Genomic DNA, 25,003 nt, shown 5'->3' on the forward strand with positions numbered 1-25,003 from the left:
ATCTCATCAGAATGACAGCACCTCTGACAATGTAGCACAAGCCCAGCACAGCACTGGAGTGTCAGCCTGGACTGTATCAGTACAATGTCCCGATGTACGCTTTGAACCCACAACCTTTCGACTCAGAATTGAGAGTGCTGCTGACCAGGCTGATACTACTTAACCACGACCCGCCACAACTCTTCCCATCATAAGTAAGCCCAACAAAGAACAATAAACGTGCCAAAAATTAACATTCGCTGAATCAAACCCAAAACTTTAGATTAAAAACTTGTCCAGCACTGTGGATGTCAATAAATCAAAGAGCAGAGTAACTCTTCTCAACTAATCCCGACTAAAAGTGGTTGTTGTCTCAAAGTAATCAAGTGATGCCTTTCTCCCAGCAATGATCATTCTTTGTGGACAGGTCATCAGTTTCCATTTGAGAAGTGCTACTGTCAAGTGCTGCTTTCAGCCTTGAGAGGAATTATCCCAGTGAGTCACAAACACAGTGACGGTGCTAAACACACTAATAAATCTAAATCCATTGCTTAAGCACAATTGATAGCAATCTCGCTTCCGAGTCAGAAGCTTGTGGATTCAAGCCCAGTGTCAGGAAACTGAGCTCATAGTTTATGCTAACATTTCAATGAGTGCTAGGAATGTCCTGTAATTGAGGACCGGTTTGCCTGCTCAGGCGGACGCAGGGAGTGTGGTGAGCAGGTGCACAGCACTCCTGTACAATACAAAATTATATTTACACAGCGTCTTTCACATCAGGAGGACCTCCTGAGGTGCTGGACATTCAGGGATTTGGACCCGAGTAGTGGGTTGGGATGAGGGAGGGTGGGGAGCAGGGAGGGTAGGGCTAGGAGGGTGGCCGAAGGCCACGGTTGAAGAGGAGGGTCTTGAGAAGGGCCTTGAAGGAGTCAAAGGAGGGAGCGAAACGAAGGGAGTGTGGGATTGAGTTCCAAAGGATGAGGGCAGAGAGGCTGAAGGCCCGAGTGCCGATGGTGGAGCAGGTCGGGCGGGTGACATGGAGCAGGCCGGAGCCTGCTGAGTAGAGACAGCAGGCAGATTGCTAGGGGGGTTAGTACTGCCATGTCCCCAGCGTCCCTAGTTACCATTCCTATTGAGGAAGGGATGTATTTGTATTTAATTGTATTTAAAGAGGAACAGTTGAATTTCCATACCCATGACTTCTCACAACATTTCTCCCTAAAACAACAATAAACCCATCACTTTCACTACATTTACCACGATGCTCCTGTACAGAACCCTGCTTTACAAAGAGAGTAATGTACACACTCGAGTTCTTGAGCGAGAAAGGGCAATCTTTCACTCATATGAAAGAGGAGGGAAAATAAAGAATACTGTGAGCTGCATATCATGGTTGAAGAGTTTGTAAGTCACTCTGTCTGATCCACCAAACCACCATGTTCTCCGCCCTGCCACCCCACAATTGGTAGTCAGGCCTTCAACTTCTCTGCCCCCCCTGCCCCCCATCCAAATCTCTTCCAGTCGCCTCCTTCAAAGGCCGTCTCAAGACCCTCCTCTTCAGCCGTGCCTTTGGTGACCCTCCTACCCCTACCCTCCCTGCCCTCCACTTCTCCTGATTCCAACCCCCAGCTCAAGTGCAAGCCCCTAACGGTCCAGCGCCTTGGGACATTTTCCTGACGTTAAAGGTACTATATAATTGTAATTTCTTGCTGTGTCCTCACTTTGTGGAACTCCATCTCTGCTCACCCTCTTTTCTGCCACCTTCAAAACGTGCTCCAAGATCTATCTTTTCCACCATGCTTTCAGCCCCCACCCCAGCTCCCCCCGCTCCCTCCAACCCCAGATCAGGAACCCAGACTGCTCTTTAAAGCACTTTGAGACATCTTTCTGATATGAAAGGCACCGTATAAATGTAAAATGTTGAAATTGATTTGCAGCATTAAAATCACTCCTAAAGTGTTTTTTTTAAAAATTAATATACCACTGGGGGTCAATTCTTTCACTTTTGTGTTGCTTTAAAGCAGCTGTCAGTTCTCAGCACAGGGCTGATCAGCAGGTCACTGAGTAGTGCACTGAGGCACTGTAACAACAAGGAAGACATACAAGCTTTCGAGCCTTTCCTGGCAGTTTACTAAATCATGGCAATCCTTAAAATCAGACTCTTACAGCACAAGAAGGAGGCCATTCGGCCCATTGTGTCTGTGCTGGCTCTTTGAAAGAGCTCTTCAAATAGTCCCAATCCCCTTGTTCTTACCCCATAGCCCTGCATACTTTTTTTCCTTTTCAAGTAATAATAATAATAAATAATAATTTTGTCACTCAATCCACAGATGTTTGTGGGACACTGCTGTGTGCAATTGGCTGCCCACAAAACACAGTCGATTTACTTTCCAGTGATAAGGCCCTATATCAAATGCAAGGATCATTATTATTTAAGGTTACTTATCCACTTCCCTGTCCTTTCTCCATACCTTTGATACCCTTACTGTCTAAGTACACACCTCACTAGAGACAGTCCGATTATAACTTGTGTGGCCTCTGAACCTGCGGTTCCTGGAAGTGGGGGAAACTTCCGGCTTCTGGAGCATATTTATCGATTTCCTGTGAATGTGCATTGTGCGCAGGAAGCCAGCCAGTCCTTAGCGACCTGAGGCCCTGGGAGCTGTATCCTCTTTTTTGCGAACCTGTTGTAACACGGTGTTTAACTTTACAGAGCATAAACACTGATTTATAACAGGGGCTGCCTTGTATCTACCACACATTCCTTTGATATCCTTATCAAGTGATTTTGTTTTGCAGAAAGCTTTATTGGGAGTATGGAAAGTAGGCAAATCAATGATCTCATTTAAAAGGGATAAACATAAAGAGGGGCTTGGGAAAGAGCAGGGAAAAGGTGGTTGGAGCTGATAAAATAATGGATGATAAAATAATGTGCTGTGTTGAATTTCCTACCATTGTATGATCGATTGCAAATGTATTATGTGATGATCTGCAGTAGAATACCAGAAAAGCAATATGAAAATGCCACAGTAGGAATGATGGGCCATGCATTTCATTTCACCGCTTGGTAGCATTTTGAATTACCTTTTGCAGATAAAGAATCATGCCTTTGAGCACAGCATAAAATGTTTTCCAACCTCTTCTGCCCTTGGGAGCTGGAAACAAGAGAAAAACAGACAAGTGTAAGAAAAACAGAGGCAGTCAATACAGTGGGGTCAATTTAATGCACTCAACAATTGTCACATCAAATGTTGCCTGAATGTGCAGGAAATCGACCCATACACACTCTCCACAATACCCTGTCCTCAATTGCAATGTCTATAAATCCAAGTCCTCAGCATTGGACTTCTGCCTTGTACATTGAGGCATTCAAATGCTGGCTCTGATAACCTTTGAATTTGATATGGTACCTCTTCAAGTCATTGAAACATCAGAGCTTCACACGTGTTCACTGTAAAATGTAGTGATCGTGTATTTCGTAGACGAATATAGCAGTCAGTTTGGACAACGTGGTCATTAGATTTTGACTGGAGAAAGAGTGGCCGGTATCCAGCCAATATGCAGTCAAATCACAAGTCGAAAGAAGGTGGTGAAAGATTCAACTCTAGCACATCCAGAACGTTTGATGTGATGTGATTAGTTTGGAGACTCTTAAGCACGGTGATGGGTTGCCCCATGTGCCTGACCCTCCAAAAATATCAAATGTCTCAAACAATTCCAATTGACTTCAGTTTGGATAAATCACAAAAGCTTGTCTAATATCTGAAATTAAGCGGGTTAATAATCTTTACATTTGATTCACATCAGGAGGACGTCTCAAAGTTCGTTACAGGATTTGTGGTGAAATGTAGCATCTATGGATTTTGTAGGCTAATGGGATTAACGAGCTTCAATTGATCTGCCTCTTTTTGTATTCTCAGGCACGTTACCATCTCAGCACTCCCACAACCACAATGGTTGAATGGTCTGGTCCACAATCTCTTTTCAAACTGCTGTGTGGTCTTTCTGATACTCATTCAGTGATAGCAGGACAAACATACTTTTTATTATCCCCCGAGGCAGTGTTTTCAGGATACTGGTTGAGTTAAGCAGGCATCAGCTGATATACCTTTGGTGTGTGACAATACAGACTGAAGAAGAATTTCTCCTTAATTTAGATACAATTAGTTTGCTGAAGTGGGTGTGGAGAGGGCGGTGTAGGGGAGGGAGGTGAGGAGAAGAGAGAACTACAGTGAGCCTGCCTAAGAATAATAGAACTGAGCCAAGTGTGGGTTTAAAAGAGACAGATGGGGGTTAGGAATTAGCAGGATCTTAGTGGCAAATATGATGATTCCACTGTAAGTCTACAAGTGGCAAAACTACAAACAGGTACAAAATACATCCCACTATCTTCAGTCGAATAAATAAAAGGGTGGAGCACCAAAATGCATCCAGAGTGCAGAAGTAGATGAAGATCTCACAGTGTGTGATCATGGCCTGATATTGCAGGTGTCTTTTAAGTGTTGGGGTACCAATCTATTGAGGAATTTGTACTTAACAGGGAATTAATAATAATAATCCTTGCATTTGATAGTCGCTTTTCACATCTTCTAGACTCTCAAAGCGCTTCACAGAATATACTGTAAAGTGAATTGACCGTATATTTGTGGGCGAACGCGGCAGCCAATTGCGCACAGCAGTGTCCCACAAACAGTCGTGGAATGAAAATGACCAATTTATTATTGTTTCGTTTTGGAGGGATTATTATTAGACGTGGAGTAAGGAAACTTGCTCAAGGTTTCGCCCTCTGCCTGGAACTGATCCCAGGTGTCTCGTTTGCAAGGCGAGTACTCTAACCATCGAGCTACAGGACTCCACCGAATTGCCAAACTTCAAGCTGAATAAAGTGTAATGGAGCTAGGTTTGACCCTAACTTTAAACAATTCAATGAAACCATATTTCTGAAGTGTCCTTACTTGTGGCCTTAAAGTGACAGCTCTGGCAACATGATACTAATCTCTTCCACTATATGGCTTTAAAGTGAAAGATGTTCCATGTGCCAATAGTGCAGCCAGTTGAGTAGACAGAAGATTTTCATTTACAGTTTTCTTTACAGTTGTCTCCTTACAGGAGCCAACCCCTCTATACAGGACAGTAGCACATTTTAAAGAATGGAAGAGGTAAATTTTGAAGGACAATATCTCCTAACAGTTTGCTAATGGAATTCAGGAAGAATCATTGAGTAAATCATTGAATCCGTCGAAATAAACAATGAAAGAACTCTGTCTGTTTAGGTGGACCTTATACCCCGCTATGATGACACTATTCGTGTAAAGTGCTATATCAAATGCAAGGATTATTATTATTATTCAAAAAGAGAAGGGAGTTTCTCCTCGTGTTCTGGCCAACAATCTCCCAGATAAAATTGTTTAATTGCCTTTGGTGTTTGTGGGACATTGCTGGGTGCAAATTGTCTGCCGCATTTGCCTATAAAATAAACTGTCACAGTACTTTACTGTTAAATCTTGTGAAGCGTTTTGAGACATTAACAATGTGATAAGGTGCTATATCAAATGTTAGGATTATTATTAAAGAGTGGACTTCAAATTGCCTAGATCAGTCCTACCTGGAGTTCAGTACCCATTCTGATGCAAAGAAGTTCGGTCACAAAGTGACCTTAAAGACAAAATGTTACTCCATTTCAAACGTATACAGATTGTGCTTCAGTTAATGTTTGTGCTGACTGGATTGATCTCCAAGAACTGACAAAGGAGAGAGATCAGATAAGAAGGTACTGAGAAGTCAAGCTGCCAAGAAAAGCAGATACAGGGTTTTCTGATCAGCAGTTCTCATATCTGAAAGACCCACAAGTCAACATGTGGTATAGATCAGCCGACTTCTCTACATTACTTCTCATGTACATTTGATAGAACACGTGAAACTATCTAATATTGACTTTGATCTCCTTTTAGAACTGAACGGTCAGCTTCACATACAGAAAGGTCAATAACACCTTTTTGGTTTGAGAAATACTAAACATTGACTTAATCATCCAAAGCTTCTTTTCAATTCTGAAATTTATTTCATCTTAAATGGTCTGCCACTGTCAAAGCTTGACATTGAATTCTTCGATTGTTTGTCATTCCAGAAAAGAAAAACACCTTTACGCTTGGTTGCGTTTGATTCTAACTGGTTATGCAGCTTCTCTCCCCATGAGCCTCCTAATTTAATTCCATTCTCCTCTTTGCTCCCCTTACCTTTAAATTCCTAACATCCATTTAAATCCCTTGTGAAAGTATTGTAAAGTGTAAAGAACCTGTGTCTAAACTCCTTAATCCCAAATGTCCTTAACTCCCTAATGCTGAAACTCTGGAACACTCTCCCTCAATCCCTCCACCTTGCTCCCTTTCTCCCCTTTTTCAAGTCCTGCCTGAAAACCTTCCTCTTCGACCGTGCTTACAGCCACCTCCCCCACTCCCACCACCCCATGAATCGGAATCAGGCTCCGCCACTGTTAAGCACTCTGAGATGCTACCCTGCGTGAGGGCATTAATATCAGTGCAAATTCCTGTTGTTGTTGATGTTAATCCTTTGTCATTAAGTAAACTTTATCCTATCCCACCAACTTCCTGGGCAATGGAAATGAACTACTACATATCTACTCTTTATAAGCTTGAAGATCTCTATCAGATTATTCCTGAACCTTCTTAGTTCTAGCGATAAAGCTCTAGTGCTTCAAGTCTCTCTTCATAAATGAAAACCTTCATCCCTTGGAACATCTAGTGAATCTTATATATTATTGCATATATATTTTATCTTACAAAAAAATCACTGATACATATTTGTTATTACTTGTATACCTTTCTTTTAAATGGAGTGCCAAATGTGTGCACAATACAATAAATGTGGCCTAACTAAGAACAAGTGCGAGTTCAACCCTCTATGTATGTGGTCACATTCCTTTTAATTCCAAATGCCATAATTAATGTTGTGAGCCTCATATGTGCCATCTTATTAAATGCTTTTTGAAAAGCCATGAACAGTGAAGCCCATCTTCAACTCAGGGCATAGGGCCAAAGTCTCTTTGTAAGGGTTCACTGGTGTGGAACCAGGCTATTGCTGGGTGGTTGTTAACAGCGGGTGGTTGCTTGAACAGGTTTGTGTCTTTGGGATGTCCTGCTGACATGAAAGGTGCTATATAAATGTAATTTGTTTTTGTTGTTGTATCTTAAAACTACTGCAATTCCTTTCCCTATCCTCTTGGCTAATTTAAAAGGTTTGCAATTCAGATAAAGGTATTCCGAGAATGGTTTAACAGAATCCTGCCTCCGTTAGAAACCATTTGTCTTGTCCATTTTCAACGTCCTAACTGTTTCACAACATGGAACCATATCCTTCAAATTGCTCATGTGATTAACACCTCAAGTAGAAAGAAAACAAACCAAGCAGAACTGAGCTCGTCTTCTAGAAATATTTCAACTCTTAAGAAGTCACCACTAGGGGCTTTGAATATGACCAAATTAATTTTCCATTCATAGAAACAGGAATAGGCCATTCAGCCTCTCAAACCTGCTCTGCGATTCTATAAGATCATGGTTGATTTGTACCTCAAGTTCAATTACCCACCGTTGCCCTGTATCCCTTAGTATTCTGATCTAACAAATAGATAGGTTCCTTGATAGAGGAAGCAGTTAATTAAACAGGAAAAGGGGAGAAGACTAAAGACTCACTTTTCTTCCCATCCATGTCTGCGTGGATTTTTCGAGAGAGGAACCCTGTTTTGTATGTTTTAGCATTGGGATCCCGGGGAATGTCCAGGAAAGGGTTGCTGCTGGAGCCAATCCGATTGCTGGTCCTGGATCCTGCACTATCCGTTTTATCATTTGCCAGTTCGGAGAGAGACTTTCTCAACTCTTCTTCATTTCTGAAAGGCAAAGGAAGAAAATTAAATTCAAACCACGAGAGTAGTGAACTGCATCAACACAAATTCCTTGCTCCTATTCTTTGTTCACCTACAAATACAATAAAATCCTGTGAAGTGCCTTGATAAATCTCGAAGACATCTCTATCGAATGCCAAAATTATTATATTAAATGCGCACTTTTTCCCCCACATCATTTCAATTTAATTGCCACAGATTCTCAAACGGTTCAGCAAGTCATTACACTTTACTGAGACCCAGTGCTGTCCTAGGTCAAAATATCAGCTGGAAACAAGATACACAGATTTATTCAAAGTTATTATTCACTAATGATTGATCAAGATGAAGCAGAATTAAGCGAAGGGCAGCCCCAATGGTGTTATGGATTGTGCTGCTCTTTACAGACCAGCTCACTATCACAACAACAACAACAACGTGCATTTATATAGTGCCCCTCACTCAGGGTAGAGTCCCAGAGCACCAGTTTGAATCCTGGTCTGCACTGTGTTTGCTGGTCTCAGCCAGGGCTCCAGGGCTGCATTGAGATACAATGTTGGCCCCAGCCTTCTTACAGTTAAGGAAGGGATAACCATCCAAAGATCCTGCTTCACATCCCTATTCAACCTTTACTGCTGAATGCGGGGATTTTTTCTCACTCAGCTCTAGTTAAGCTTACAAGCCGAAGCCCTAACAAGTAGGGTGGTCTAAGTTGGATGAGCAGTGGGAGGCTTGCAGTGTCCTCAATGGCATTCCTATGTGGTTTTAAGTGGCACCATGATTCCCTGTACTGCTTTTACTGACGGGGAGTGCCTGTGGTAGCCGGGTAGAGGGTTGACTGTAGACATGATTATGAGATTCCAACCCAGACTGAAAGTACCACATATGTACATGGGAATTTCTCTAGTCTGGAATGAAAAGTGCACTCTCGCTGGGGAACCCTGCTTACCAAATTTCAAAAGGATATTAAATGCAAGTTGGCAAGAGCCAAGGCTTGGTGACCCCAAAGTGTGCATTGGGGTACTTCTGGAGTTTAAAATCTGAAGCCGCATAGCTTGCCATTGAGAGCAATGTCTGGCCAGATTTCAACTGTTCATCCAACTAGGATCATCCTACTTATTAGGGCTTCGGCTAGGAAGGGTAGCTGAGTGGGACAAATGCCAGTGTTCAGCGGTGCCCTGGATGAAGTACTGTGAACCCACCCAGCTCAGGAACTGGGCTACTGAGACCACCATCGAGTGGGTTGGCTTGATCCCGACATTCCTTTAACATTCGAGCTCCAAGAAGACCCCACTTATAACTGCCAACACTCCCTGTTAAGGCTTATACATGAACAATGGCCACTAGGAAGGCAACCAGCGCCTGTGGAACAAGGGCAAGAGGAGGCTTGACCAGGAGCAGAGAGGCATATGGCAGAGGGAAGACAATTAGAGAAGAACAAAATTACAGACATTGTTTCTTTTTAAATACTCAAGCCAAAAAATCAGGAGTCAATCCCGCTGAACGTCAGCATGACCGAGGCCCTCCGGAATGGCTCGCGCCAGCTCCTCCGTATCTCAGGCGCTGGCAGCATCAGCATCCATGGCTGCACACTCAACCTCACTAAGCCAGTCAGGAAACTAGGTATCTTGTTTGACCCTGAACTGTCCTTTCTCCCCCACATCCATGCCATGACCGGCACTGCCTACCACCACCTCCGCAACATTGCCAGACTCCGCCACTGCCTCACCCCTCAGGCTGCCGAAACCCTCACCCACGCATTCATCACATCAAGGCTCGATTATGGAAATCCACTCTTCATCGGCCTTCCGAACGCTTTCCTTCACAAGTTGCAGATCATCCAAAACTCTGCAGCTTGTGTACTCTTGCACACCAGGCTTTGTGACCCCATCACTCACACCATCGCCCGACTCCACTGGCTCGCCATCCCTCAGAGGATCGAATGCAAGATTCTCGTCCTCACTTTCAAGGCCATCCATGGCCTTACCCCTCCTACCTCTCTGACCTTCTGACTCCCTACCAACCTGCCCGCTCCCTCCGTTTAGTGGGCTCCAGCCTTGTTATATATGGTATTATATAGTCCTTACTATATTATATAGTCCTTATCATCGGACCATAAATAGATATTTGATCCAATTACTCTCCCTTATAAAACAATACTTTTTCAGCACATTTTTTTAATCACATGGAGGTGGCAATAAGCATTTGCCACAATAATAATATTTTGAAATGAAAGAGTCCACTGAGATGTTTGTAGCCTAGTTAGTAGTCTTGGTTTGGGAAGCCTGGATTTCTGATGGCTAGATATGTTGCATTCAAACTATATTGCTTGGTTTGTGACAGTAAGACCGTTAGTTTAGAGAGGATTCATTGTAGGCTTTGGGACTTAGAAGATTTAGATTTTGTTCTATTCTGCGCACGATTTGATAGTGCTATAAATCACAAAACATACATTCTGGGTGACTGTTAAATTTAACAGCAGATTTCTGATTTAACACAAGAAGCTTTAGGCTACTGGCACTGTGTTATGCGCACTCATCATTCACCTCTGGGATCTGGATCCAGATCAGACTGAGAGGATGAATGTAGTACATGATGATAAGGATCTTGCATGAAATAATACAAAGCAATGGAAAGCCAGTTTCATGGGTTCACAGCACAAAACGGCACAGGATTCAGGACTAATATGCATTTGCCACTGCTTGCCACAATCATTCAGTGAATTTGCACTTGTGTGTTCCCCACCCACCATCGTAGAGTCCCACTGGAATCCTGTAGCTTAGTGGTAAGAACACTCGCCTCACAAGCGAGAGGACTTGGGTTCGACTGCTGGGCAGGATGAAACCTTAGGAAAGTTTCTTTACTCCACAAGCCTATTTACCTAGCAGTAAGTAAGTAGGAATCGGGTTGTTAGTTGATTGGCGGATTGCTTTCTGGGGGTAATAATAATCCCTTTTAAAGAAAATAATAATTTGGTCATTCAATCCATGACTGTTTGTGGGAGGGACTCTGTTGTGCTCAATTGGCTGCTGTGTTTTGCCCACAAAATATTACAGTCAACTTACTTTACAGTATATTCTGTGAAGCACTTTGAGACATCTCGAAGAAATGATAAGGCGCTGTATCAAATGCAAGGAGTATTATTATAATAGGCACTCTGCACTAGAAAGCCCAATGATGGGGGCTTCAATGGACAAATGAAAATGTGAGTAGGAGTCCTCTTATGAGATTGTTTTCCACAAAATAAAGAGGGCTTCTAACAGTACTGTTTCTGTACTAGGAGTCAATGATATGTTCTTTGGGTGTCTAAAATGGTAAAGTGTTCCCTTTACCAGCATAATTAGCATGCTGATGAAATGTCACCCAATACATTTCAAAACCATATTCAGTCTTTAATGTGTTTCCGATTTTGTTAATTACCTCTGCAGTTATGATGAATACAGTTCTTCTTCTGACTGAAGCAAATGGCCTTGAGAGCATAGAGACTTATGGTAGAATTATAATTTACTGCTCTCTCCTGAACACCAGTAGATATATTATGCAATACCAGTTGGCATCACCCCAGGCAACAAATTACAAACATTAATAAACTTGCTGAACGGGTATTTAATTGGCAAATTAATTTCATTATAGATAAGTGTGAGGTGGTACATTTTGGTCAGAGGAATAAGGAGGTCACATACTGCCTGGAAAATAAGAATCTAAATGGGGTAGAGGAGCAAAGGGATCTAGAGGTACAGATACACAAATCGCTAAAAGTAGCGACTTTTGCAGGTTAATAAGGCCATAAAAAAACAAGCGTTGGGGGTCATTTCTAGAGGAGATGTAAAGCAGGGAAATTATGCTGAACTTATGTCGAAGCTTGGTTAGACCACACTTGGGAGTACTGTGTACAGTTCTGGTCCCCATAGTACAGAAAGAATATAGAGCCACTGGAGAATGTGCAAAGGAGATTTATAAGGATGATTCAGGAACTGCAAGGTTATACCTATCAGGAAAGGCTGAACATGCTTGGACTCTCATCTCTTGAAAAGAGAAGGGTGAGTGGTGACCTAATAGAGGTCTTTAAAATTATGAAAGGTTTTGATAGGATAGCCATAGAGAAGATGTGGGGAGACCAAAACCAGGGGGCATCAATATAAAATAGTCAGCAATAAATCAAATAGGGAAGTCAGAAGAAACTTCTTTACCCAGAAAGTGGTGGGAATATGGAACCTGCTACCACAAGGAGTAGTTGAGGCAAATAGCATAGATGCATTTAAGGGGAAGCTAGATAAGTACATGAGGGAGAAAAGAATAGAAGGTTATGCTAGAAGGCTTAGTTGAGGAAGGGCAGGAGGAGGCTCATGTGGAGTATAAATGCTGGCATAGACCAGTTGGGCCGAATGGCCTGTTTTTTTGCTGTATATTCTATGTAATTCTATCAACCTCCATCCTATCCTAATGCCTCGCAGGTTACCCACAGCTTGCCCCCAGTGTATCCACTATTCAAAAGATCCAACTCATTCAGAACTCTGCCGCCTGCATATTTACCCAGACCAAACTCTGTACCCACATCTCACCAGTTCTGGCCAGACTCCACTGGTTCCCCATCACCAAACGGATCAACTTCAAGATCCTCACTCTCGTGTTCAAATCTCTTCACTCTCTGGCACCTCCCTACCTCTCAGACCTCCTCACTCTCCAATCCACTACTCTGCGCCTCCACTCGACTGGCACCAGCCTCCTGCTCATCACTCGCACTCTCCACCCCATCTTTGGAGGTCGTGCTTTCAGCCACTATGCCCCAAAACTCTGGAATACCCTCCCTCAATCTCTCCGCCTTGCCCCCTCTCTCCCTTTTTCAAGTCCCACCTGAAAACCTTCCTCCCCACCCCCGGCTCGATGTCAGGCTCCGCCACTGTTAAGCACTCTGAGCTGCTAATCTGCATGGAGGGTGCTTTATAAGAGCAAGTTGTTGTTGTTGTATGCATCAAATTTCATCTTAAATGCATTGATGCTTTCTGTTTCAACCACAGCTTCTGGAAATGGCTTTGCATCACCCTCCATGTAAAGAAGTCCTACAACTCTGTTATAGATCTGTTTTGGGTCATAATATATATCCTCCTTGTTATCTTGCTATGGACTCACCAACAAGTAGAAACATTCTATTAATGTTTACTGAGCAACTTGATACATCCTCCCGATGTGAAAGGCACTATATAACGCCTTGGGATGTCCTCCCGACGTGAAAAGCACTATACAAATGTAATCATGTTGTTGTTGTTGTAAACATAAATGTGCATTGTATGGATTGACCCCTCTAATTTTAAACACCCCTATCAGATAATCTCAATTGTAGTATATCCAGGGGCAAAAGCTCTAGTCCAGTCTTTCCGGATAATTGTATTCTCTTAACGATTAAAACATTCTTATAAATCTATGCTGTACTCTCTTCAACATCAACAACTTGCACTTATATAATAATAATAATAATCCTTGCATTTGATATAGCGCTTTTCACGTCGGGAGGACGTCCCAAAGTGCTTCACAGAACACACTGTAAAGTGAATTGACTGTATATTTGTGGGCGAACGCGGCAGCCAATTGCGCACAGCAATGTCCCACAAACAGTCGTAGATTGAAAATGACCAATTTATTATTGTTTTTGGTTTTGAAGGGATTATTATTAGGCTCTGTGTGGAGTAAGGAAACTTGCCCAAGGTTTCGCCCTGCCTGGAATTGAACTCAGGTTTCTCGCTTGCAAAGCAAGTGCTCTAACCACTGAGCTACAGGACTCCACATATAGCACCCTTCACACAGGACAGAGTCTCAGATCACTTAATTACCACAATATCCTTCTTGTAGAACGGTGACCAGAACTACACAGTTTCCAAATGTGGCTAAGTAAGGTCTTATACAAATGTAACATTACTTCCTTGCATTTATATTCTTTTCCTCTGGACATAAAGCCTAGGACTCCATCTGCATTCTTCATGACTTGATCCATCTGGATCCTGGGCTGGGCGAAACCTTAGGCAAATTTCCGTACTCCCCACTGTTTACCTAGCAGTAAGTTGGAACCCGGTTGTTAGTTGATTGGTGGATCGCTTTTCTGGTAATAATCCCTCAAAAAAAAATTTGGGCATTCAACCCATGTCTGTTATGCAAAATTAGCTGCCACGTTCACCCACAAAACACAGTCAATTCACTGTACAGTATATTCTGTGAAGTGCTTTGAGACGTCTCAATGATGTGATAAGGTGCTATATCAATTGCAAGGATTACTATTATAATTATTATCTGTGCTGCTACTTTCAGAGATTTATTAATCTGTATCCCCAGATCCCTCTGTTTTCCTGCATCTTTTGCAGTCTTCTTCATTGATCACCATACTCTCAGTTTGGTCTCATCTGTTAAGAATTGATACTTTACTTCCTATAATCTCAGTAAAAGTCACTTATGTACATAGTAAACAGTAGTAGCCCTAACATGGATCCCTGCGCTTGCCCCACTTCCTATTTCTTGCCAGTCTGAGAAGCTGTTCTCTACTCTTTGTTGAGGTAAAGCATTGTTGTGAATTTAAACTGAAAATCTAACTATTGTATTACTAGAATCTCCTGCTTCATATGTAACAGCCTTTATCAAATCCTTCCCAGAATGAATAATGGGAGATTTGCAGGAAATGTGTCAACAAATTGATACAGTTCAAGTCACAGATCACAACAACTATGATCCAATTCAACACAACTTCAATGCAGCCATTAATTACCCTTTAATTGCCAAACTGTGACCTTTAGTTAAAAATAAAACTCCCACCAATTCCAATTAAATCTAACTATTCAGGACAGACCTGCTTTTAAATCCAATTGAACTATGTCAGAATCGTGTTCCTCTGTTCTCTTCTTAATCTCAGAACCGATTCCATATTTACACATTGTGAGCTTTAAAAACTGGGGAGGGACAGGGTTTAACACAATACCGTAAAATGTGATTGCAAAAGAGTTGTGAAACTTCAATAACTTGGACTAAATCTGTCAATTTGTTTTAGGAATTTAGCACAAATAAAATACTAAAAAGGTGAATTTTTTAATGTCTTGTTATTTATAGCCTTTAATAAGTTTAGTATAATGGAATAAAAAATGCAATGCAATTTAATCTCTTTGCATGTGTCAGATGATTGACAATCAATGTATAAGGCAATCAAAAAAAGCTGTGCTGCAGACTCAAACTCAAAAAAAGCAGAGACCCGATTTAATTATTTGACCCAAGAGAGTCATGGAAATGTGGAATAGACTACCCAAGGATGTGCCAGAGGCAGATTGTGTCAACAAATTCGAGAAGAAATCAAGTACTTAGTTACTCTATTTGACATACATTAATTAAGGATAAGAGTGCAGCTTTTTGTTATAGCAATTCTTTTTTGGTTTGGGACAGATGAACTGCAATCGTCTATTTTTGGTCCTCTACATTCTTAAGCGTCTCGCGCTCAGCTTTCAAGGAAATCTGAAGTGTTTCAAACTCAAAAGTGGTAAAAACAAACAGTTACAATGTAGGAAATGACATTTTATGCTTTACAGTAAGCATACGTCCAAGTAATTTGACGTTTTGCTGTAAAACTGTTCCAAAAGGCTTTGCAATCAAACTGGCATTTTCAGAATAGCCGAGCAGATTTATTGCATTGGAAGGGCTCATTCCTCTTCACAACTAACGGGAATGAGCTTCTTCACCTGTCCACTTTAGTGATAAACTTTCATATTTAAAAAAAGGGCAGGTTGCTCTGTGGTGGATTAATTAGGTCTACACAACACTCCAATAAATACTGTTCTATCATAAAACATTTATAATTATTATTGAATTGGAAAATAGGGAGTTTGTTTTTAAGTTAATGTAAAACGAAAATACAATCCGTTTTTGTAAACACTGAACATCAACAAAACAAAGAGCAAGGGAATTGCTGCATGTTCTTCTGGTCAATATGTTATCAGAAAACATAACTTACGTGAATAAATATTTTAGTATGTTGAATTAAGGCGGTGTAGAATTCAGCACCGAGGTACTATGGTCATTCATCATTACACAGCTCTGGAATGTTGCCCTTTACTACTTCTGACGAATACAGCACTCATCACAAAGTCTTTGTCCTAAACTGGAGATTGACTGTCACACTAGAGAGATGGCAGCCTGACAGCTACTTCAGGCACATTGGAACATCTTTTATAATATAATATAATATAATATAATATAATATAATATAATATAATATAATATAATATAATAATCGTTGCATTTGAAATAATGCCTTATCATCAAAATGTCTCAATATCCCTCAAAGGATTTACCATAGTGTGCGCTGATTGTATTTTGTAGACGAATCTTGCAGTCAATGTGTGTACTGAATTGTCCCACAAACCACCATAACCAATTTTATCCAGGTGACTGTTAGCCAGTACTCCGGACAAACTATCTGCAATGAGAATGCTGCCAACTGCACCAAATTAACACCCTTGGAGTGGAAAGGCAGAGACAGGTTGGAGATGGGAGTGATAGTGAGAGTTTGAAGGACTCAGGGCAGTTTGTTAACATTTAGCAAAATGATAAGACAAATGTTAAAGCACTAATACTCACCTCCTACTTTTCTACCGAGGGGAAAAGAGAAATATTTTGAAATAATCCGCCTAGGTTGCCACTTATTTGAAACCTCCCTTTAGGGCAATATTAATGTATAAAACGCTTTCAGTTTATGGGTCTCATTAATCAAGCAATGCAGATTTTTATGCAGTCCTAATGTACCAAATCATTCACAATGCACCAGCATTTTGCTTGGCAGCAAACACACTCTAATATAATGAATATAATAATCGTTACACTTGGTATAGAGAAGGACTTGCTGGCAAGCTGTAAGGCACAGGTGTATTTCTTTACAATAGCAAATGACAGCGGACGCATTGTCACTCTGCTGCAACATAGAAAAACGCATACAATAAGAATTCTTGTATTCAATATAGTGCCTTATCACGTCCACAAGATGTCTGAAAGCGCTTCAAAGATATACTGTAAAGTGTAGTGACTTTAGTTGTAAGCAATCCCAGTAGCCAATTTGCTCATAGCAATAACCCATAAATAGTCACTGAAGCTGCCATTCTTTGCCCTGCAATGCTTCTGCATCACTGTATTGGAGTGTCAGGAGCTCAAATCCCTGGGTTATGTGGGGCTTGAAGCCACAACTTTCTGACTCTGAGGCAAGAGTGCTAACAACTGACCCAAGCTGACACCTATAGCTGGACAATCAGGTCTTCAGCACGCAGTGATCCAAATTATGAGTGAAATTTATCCTAACATGACTTGCATTTGGCTATTTTGCGATATTTGCAAAATAATTTGGAAATCCTGACTCCTGCACTTTGCAGAAGTTCCCTCTCAACACCGATTTCACTTTCAACTTCCGAGACCCTAAATTCCACCTTCTGTCTTAAAATGTAAACATTAAACTTCTTAGTTTCAGAAATAATTCTGAAGACATTTTCTTTTTAAGAACTGTAGAAAATTGGCTTCCCAAGTAAGACTGGATTGAAGAATTTTTCCATAATTTTGTGGCAACCATTTGCAAATTGCACAAATTAGGCTCTCCAGTTATTTTTAATCAGGCAAAAAAGATCCCCGAAAGAGACAGGCATCATTTTAATAATAATCCTTGCATTTGATATAGAACCTTATCATGTCTTTGAAATGTCTCAAAACTCTTCACAGAATACACTGTAAAGGGTATTGACTGTGTGGGTGAAACGTGGCAGCCAATTGCACACAGCAATGTCCCACAAACTGTTGTGGATTGACTGAACAATTATTTTGATTTGTTTGTTTTTTTAGGCGCAAGGTTCCATGACTTGGTGAACCCCTATTTATAACAACCCCATTTAATGCACGTCCAGTTTAGCACAGGGCTGCATATAGCAGTGTGTTATAGGGTTGGATGTAAGACCAAGAGGGTTCAGGGGTAATGTAATGGCATCTTCAGGAATATGTTATAATGATGCATTAACATGAACAAAGTCACCCCTATGTGTGTAATGTTATTGCTTTCCAACTATCATTTAATTCCTCGTGCAGCCTTTTCCACTGCTGTGAATATTTGCTCCTTCACTCTTCCCTTCCTCCTATAATTCATAGCCTTTAAAACCGACTTTGGGGTTACTGGTTCATTACTATTTGATTTATTCCACCTTCTCTCCTCAATTCAGTGTTAGTGCTGTCCCTCATTATAGCACTCGGTTCTTAACCTTAGTTTCTCAAATTATTTTTTATATGTAAAAACGGCAGTCACACTAAAGAAAGAAAATCAGAGAAAATAATCTTACGGAAGTACTCTAGTTCCAAAACAATAACAACAACAAATTGCATTTATATTGCGTTCACGTCAGGAAGCCAAAAGGGTATAGATAATAAATATTAAATAATAATCTTTGTATTTGGTATAGTGTCTATAGCATTGAAACGTCCCAAAGCACTTCACAGGAAATTGCTGTCAAGTGTAATGTTTTCGTATTTGCTGGCTAACATGGCACCCAAATTTGTGCACAGCAAAAACACTCTTTCTAAATTAATGATTTTTCACAATTCCGCACTCTCTTACGTTTTCAGACAATGGTCATGAGGCTAAGACCACAACAAACGATAAGCTTTGGGTCTTCATGCGGAGACAAGTTACCTGGTAATGAGCCAGAAACAAGATACTTTAGTTACAACATGATCACGATAGGGCATCAGGTAAAAAAGGCCCTTTGGCTATTTGATCTTATCATTCCAAAATATCTATCCTACAGCCTTCCCATAACAACATCAAGCTGTTTATAATAATAATCCTTGCATTTGTTATAGTGTCTTATCACGTCTTTGAGACGTCTCAAATCATTTTGCAGAATATACTGTAAAGTGAATTGACTGTGTATTTTGTGGACAAAAACACGGCAGCCAATTGTGCACAGCAGTGCCCCACAAACAGTTGTGTTTCTTAAATGTGACCATCGTCCCAGCCTCAAGCACCTTCCTTGTAACCGTTGACAGCCCTACATTACCACGGAGGAAGCGTTATCCCAAATGTTATCCTAAACATCGTATTTGATTATTAACTCATCATTGGCTTCATTGGGGAGTCCTGTAGCTCAGCGGTTAGAGCACTCGCCTTGCAAGCGAGACACCTGGGTTCAACTCCCGGCAGGGCGAAACCTTGGGCAAGTTTCCTTACTCCACACGCCTAATAATAATCCCTGCAAAACAGAAAACAATAATAAATTGGTCATTTTCAATCCCACTGTTTGTGGGATACTGCTGTGCGCAATTGGCTGCTGAGTTTCGCCCACAAATATACAGTGAATTCACTTTACAGTATATTCTGTGAAGCACTTTGAGACGTCGAGAAGACGTGAAAAGCGCTGTATCAAATGCAAGGATTATTATTATTATTATTATCTCATGACTAAAAAACCTTTTTTAGGCTGGGAATCAGGCTCCGTCATTGTTAAGAGCTCTGAGAAGCTACCTTGCGTGGAAGGTGCTATATAAATTCAAGTCATTGTTGGTGTTGTCTTTGACTTTCTGCATGGCGGTATATTTTCCTTCATGTCACGTCTAAGCAACAGAAGAATCCCGTGGTGTATTGCAGATTGTGAGAAATACCTAGAAGTCATGGGACACATCTCAACTTATCGTACTCTTGGGATCAATTCAAACATAATTGTAATCTGCTTCTAGTTTAGAGTTTAGCTGGTGCATCGTTAAAAGGGGCAAAAACAAATCAATTGCAGGCACTCGCCTCCAAATCATGCAGTCACTACAACAATATAGTGTTCTATATAGCATCCTCCACGCAAGGTAGCGTCTCAGAACGTTTAACAGTCATGGAGGCTAACACTACACTTTTCAGTACATCCTGTTTGAGACATCCTCCCGACATGAAAGGTGCTACGTCAAATGTAAGGATTATTGTTTTATATCATTAATAAGAAACATTTGCAAATAAGACTTATATTATAAACAGGCCAATAATGATTCAGTCATTTTTTTGCAAAGTAGCCAATGTGATTAGGGCAGCTCAATGCACAGCTATGCAAAACACTACTGTCAGATCCAATCATTCAATTGGCTCTAAGCTTCTCAAGGAGTCTGTAGCACAAAGGCGATTTTTTAAAAAAATTAAAATTTCAACTCATTAGAGCACCAGGAAGCATTAAGGACTGGATGAACTTGGTTGCCCAATGTTCGTGTCTGTGGACTGATAAAACAGATGGCCAGTTCTTAATTTGGACCCAAACTCAAAGACAGATTGTACAAGCTGTTTTCAAGTCTGGTGTGACTCCAAATCAGTCGGAGTTAGTGAGGTGAGCAGTTTGCTGTTGGCTGGTATCATAACAGCTTGATAATTCTCAGCAAAGCAGGCTGGCGTTCCACAGGCAGCCAGTAGCATTTTACCGAGGGCTGGGGGAAGGTTTTGAAGGGGAGGAAAATTAAAAGTGACCAACAAAAGCTAGATAAAAAGGACCTGCAAGGGTCGGTCCATGAAAGAATGACACAAGCCCATAACAAAGAGTTTTGTGAGGCTTTGAGAATTTTCAATCAACCACATTTTAGTTATGGAGGGAACCAGTGGGCCCACAGGACAGTTTTGGTCAGTAAGTGGAGATTTTTAAACCTAGAAGAGGAACTTCTCACCAGGATTAACTGGAAGTCATATTAGCTCTAGCGCTAAATAGCAATAGTGGTAAAATACGAGCATGTGTTCCATCCCTCCCCTCTCTCTCTCTTTTCCATCCCACTCTTTTTGCTCACAAATAGCCATTAAATGATACCATCTTAGCAGAGTGGTGTGATCACCTCCAGCCCAAGTACACAATGGCTATCACACACTACAGTTGGTGCACTCAGTTGCTTTAAGAATTCCACTCAGTGGCACTTGTGAATTTCAGCTGAAGCCCTCTGAATGCAAGCCATGCTGATTAATGGTTGTGCACCAAGAACCATTGGTGGTGCAATTTGCTAATGCTCCAGATTACCCCCATCTCAGACTGGCCACAATTATATAATTTTTCCATGCACTGCACATAAAGGCCATCCTTTTCTTTACATTGCCCAGTGAGCTGTGTTTAATTGGTGAGAATGCATCTTAGCCGGTAGCTACTGCATCCATTAGAGCATCCTGCTTCCATCTGGATCATCATCTGGTGACTATCACTTATTGTGTTTATTGACAGGTTGCTTAGTGTACTGCCCAGTTTTGCTATGCACTTTCCAAACTGTTAGTTTCTACAAAGTAAATCTAGTTACTTGTTGGTGTCCACACTAACACTCTGGGGAGGAGAGGATTTGAGGGTAAGACGAGGCCAGCGGAATGAAGTCCACATTTCACCTGAGGAATATACAGGATTGAAAAAGATCATCTGGCCCAAAATGCAAATAAAATGCTGAAAATAACAAAGAGTGCTACACTACATCTTCACATCAGTGGTTGTAAAAATGTGGAACATGCTGCCTCAGGAGGCTATAGAGGTGCAATCAATTGCGATATTTAAATGGGAGATACTTAGATACTTGGAAAACAAAGGGGACTGAGGGGTATGGGGAAAGCCTGGCTCAATAGGGTAGCATTGTTGCTTCTGAGTTAGAAGGTTTTGGGTTCAAGACCCACGTCAGGACTTGGGACCATATAGTTTATGCTGATTCTCCAATGCAAGGCTGAAGGTGTGCTGCATTGTCGGAGATGCTGTTATTCTGCTGATACATTAAACCAAGGAGGCTGTAGAGGTCTGCCTGCACGTTCCCATGGCACAATTTGAAAAGAGAAGGGAGTTTCTCCCAGTGTCCTGGCCAACAATCCCCCAAATAAAATTAGTTGTTTGTTGGACATTGCTATGTGCAAATTGGCCACCTTGTTCGCCCTCCAAAAAAAAAGTCACTCCACTTTACGTTATATCCTGTGAAGTGCTTTGAACATCCTTCTGACATGAAAGGTACTATTGCAAATGTAAAGATTATTATTATTAAAAGGTAGGGAATGGGATTCAAAGATGTGCCCTGATCTCAGGTTGCACAGACCGAATGCATCCTTCTGCTGCTAGGATTCCATCTCTCACAAGGCTCAATTGAATACTTGATACTGCAAAAGCAAGTATTTTGATATTGCAAAATACTGCAGATGCCGGAAATCTGAAATAAAAACAGAACTCGTTGGGAACACTCAGCAGGTCAGGCAGCATCTATGGAGAAAGGAAAGTGAGTCAATGTTTTGGGTCCACGACCCTTTGTCAAAGCTCTCTAACTCCCTCTTGAATTTGCTGCCACAATCTGCTTCCATTGCTTCCTTCAGCATTCTATTCCACATCAGTCCAGGTCTTCATGTAAAAGTATTTGAATCTGACCAATCTGTTCACTTCTGAGCTCAAGTCCTTGCCCCAGTTGTAGATTTTATGACAATCTTCTGAAGGAAAGCTCAGAAAAGACTTCCTGATTTGTAAAGTCAATTGAGCAAAGTGTATATATATTCTTCCATCCCGATTATCTGGTTATCCCATATTCTGTATTTCCTACCATCCACTCACTCAGCCCAACCAGTAACATTAGTAACTGAGGGACTAAAGTTCCATTAGTTCTGCAGGTCAGGAAAAATCCACTGTGGAATAATTATTGTATGGATAACATTTGAAAAATAAGTGCAAATTATTTTACAAGAGGAAGTAATATTAATCCGTACATTTGATATAGTGCCGTATCACATCATTTTACTGTGAATGTAGTGACTGTCTATTTTGTAGACAATCTCAGCAGCCAATTTGTGCCCAGCAATCAACCCACAAATAGCCATGAAGTGAATGGCCAGTTTTATCTGGATGATAGTTGGCCAGGACACCAGGAGAAACTCTCTTGTCTTAAGTGCTCTGAGACGCCGTCCGGCGTGAAGGGCGCTATATAAATGCAAGTTGTTGTTATTGTTAAGTAACCTCCTTCCAGTGAAAATCTCTGAGCTCTCAAAACAGTGATGTCTGAAAGTACAGAAGAGTCATCAGCAAAGAATTCTGTACATCACCATGGAGCTTTCCATAGCAACAGAACCGTGTAATTTGTGCAAGGTTTAGGCGTTCTCAATTTAGGTTATTTTTAAAGCCTAGAAGTATAAAACGTTTTCACACATTACAATGACTGGACAAATCTGAAATATCTGTGTTGTGTTTGTGGCACAGTAAAGTTTTACTTCAGTTCAGGCGAAGGAAATGTGGAATGGAGTTCCAAAGGGTGGGGGCAGAGAGGCTGAAGGTCCGGCCACCGACGATGGGGCGGGGGAAGTGGAGCAGGCCAGAGCCCACTGAGCGGAGTGAGTGGACAGGTTGATATGGGGTCAGCAGGTCACAGAGGTAGGAAGGAGCAAAGCTGTGGAGGGCCTTGAAGGCGAGGACGAGGATTTTGAACTCTATCCTCTGGTGCATGGGAGACAGTGGAGCCGGGCGAGGGTGGGGGTTTTGGTAATGCTTACATTTGATATAGCACCTTATCACATCTTCAAGACGTCTCAAAGTGCAGCACAGTACATACTGTAAAGTGGAGTGACTGTGTATTTTCTAGGCGAAACACAGCAGACAATTGCTCACAGCAGTGTCCCACAATCAATCGTGGATTGAATGACCACAATATTTTTTTTAGAGAGAGGGATCTACCAATCGACTGACAACCAAGTTCATACTTATTGTTAGGTAATGGCCCTCACTGGTATCTCTTCCACCCCTCCCCCCACATGAAGGACTTTGTCTTCTTAATTCTCCTGCCAGGGAACCATTCCATGGGTCAAAAGCACTTCTGTTATCTTGCCCAAAGGACCTTTATTCACATGTTTGGTGTAGGCTGTTATTTTCCTCTTGACTTTGGGTAAGTTACTCCATGTGCTTCTGTTTACCTAGCAGTAAGTAGGAACTTGGTTGTAAATCGATTGGCAGATTGCTTTTCCGGGGATAATAATCCCATCAAAATAAATTTAAAGAATAAAATAATAATTTGGTTACTCAATCCACAAGTGTTTGTGGGACACTGCTGTGCGCAATTGGCTGCCGCGTTTCGCCCACAAAATATACAGTCAATTTACTTTACAGTATATTCTATGAAGTGCTTTGAAAGAATACCAGGTAAGCGGTCACTAAGGATATCGGCACCATCACAGACTGCTCTGGCTTTAAAATCTTTTATTGTTCTTTGACTTTGTACATTTGAGCCTCTGTGTTATGTACGTAGATGGAATGATGCACTGCAACATACTTTCAATGCAAAAAACAATCTATTTATTAACGTGTTCGGAGGTCATGGCACACATGCCAATGATAATAGGCTCCTGGGTTGTCCCCTCATGAACATCTTCTGGTTGTTGTTTAAGTGTTCCTATTAAATGCTCACCTGGTTCAAGGAGCAATATCATCGGTTGGTGCTGAGTGTGTATTCAACTGCAGACTTGTGGGGAATCGGAAGCCCAGCTACTCATGTCTATGACTAACCCTGATGGTCCTAATAAGCAGGAGGGGTCCTTTGTGCTGTTGGCTCCAACAGTGTGTTTGGACCCATCATTTCTTGTGCTACTTGGCAGCCAAAACCATTGCACTCGCAAGTGCCAACCAGGCTCCTGTACTCATGCCACAGGAAAAGGCATCTCCTCAAGACCCATTGATCTATTCAAGCACAACACACTGGCTTCTCTGAGGTTTGGGAATCCATCCTTACTGCATGCGCTGGAATGCTCTGTGGAACAGGTTCTCTAGAGACAGTTGAAGCAGGAAGTGTTGATTCCTTCAAACACAGAGTAGATAGTTTTCTTTTTGGAAATAACATTATGGGATATAGTACATAGGTAGTTTGGGACATATGTACATGCGACCGCCAGGAAGGTGGAAGGCAGACTAGATGGACCTTGGTCTTTTTTTCGTCTAACATTTCTTGTGTTCTTATGTTTTTAATGTTCAAGAGAATTGAATCTGACCATGGGATCTTGACCCAACATCTCCATAGCAACAGTGGGAACCTTCATGAGAGATCCTTCTACTTAGCACATGTTCTGCAATGAACTCTCCATAGCTGGTGATACTGGTGCCAAATGCTCTTTGGGAGGCTGGGCTGCCCAAT

At 41.5% G+C, this 25,003-nt stretch overlaps 1 protein-coding gene across 2 annotated transcripts in view; it reads right to left on the reverse strand.

The window, feature by feature from the left end:
- The window catches only part of psd3l (pleckstrin and Sec7 domain containing 3, like), a 217,391-nt gene that overhangs the window by 23,592 nt on the left and 168,796 nt on the right, over positions 1-25,003 (reverse strand). For both annotated transcript variants that reach the window (XM_007908594.2, XM_042336805.1), the window contains 2 exons: positions 7,689-7,882; positions 3,064-3,134 (listed from right to left, as the gene is read on the reverse strand). In XM_007908594.2, the coding sequence (XP_007906785.2) occupies positions 3,064-3,134; positions 7,689-7,882 (265 nt within the window). The remainder of the gene's footprint in view (positions 1-3,063; positions 3,135-7,688; positions 7,883-25,003) is intronic.

Source organism: Callorhinchus milii, unplaced genomic scaffold (genome assembly GCF_018977255.1).
Source record: "Callorhinchus milii isolate IMCB2004 unplaced genomic scaffold, IMCB_Cmil_1.0 Scaffold1, whole genome shotgun sequence".
Taxonomy (NCBI): Eukaryota; Metazoa; Chordata; class Chondrichthyes; order Chimaeriformes; family Callorhinchidae; genus Callorhinchus; species Callorhinchus milii.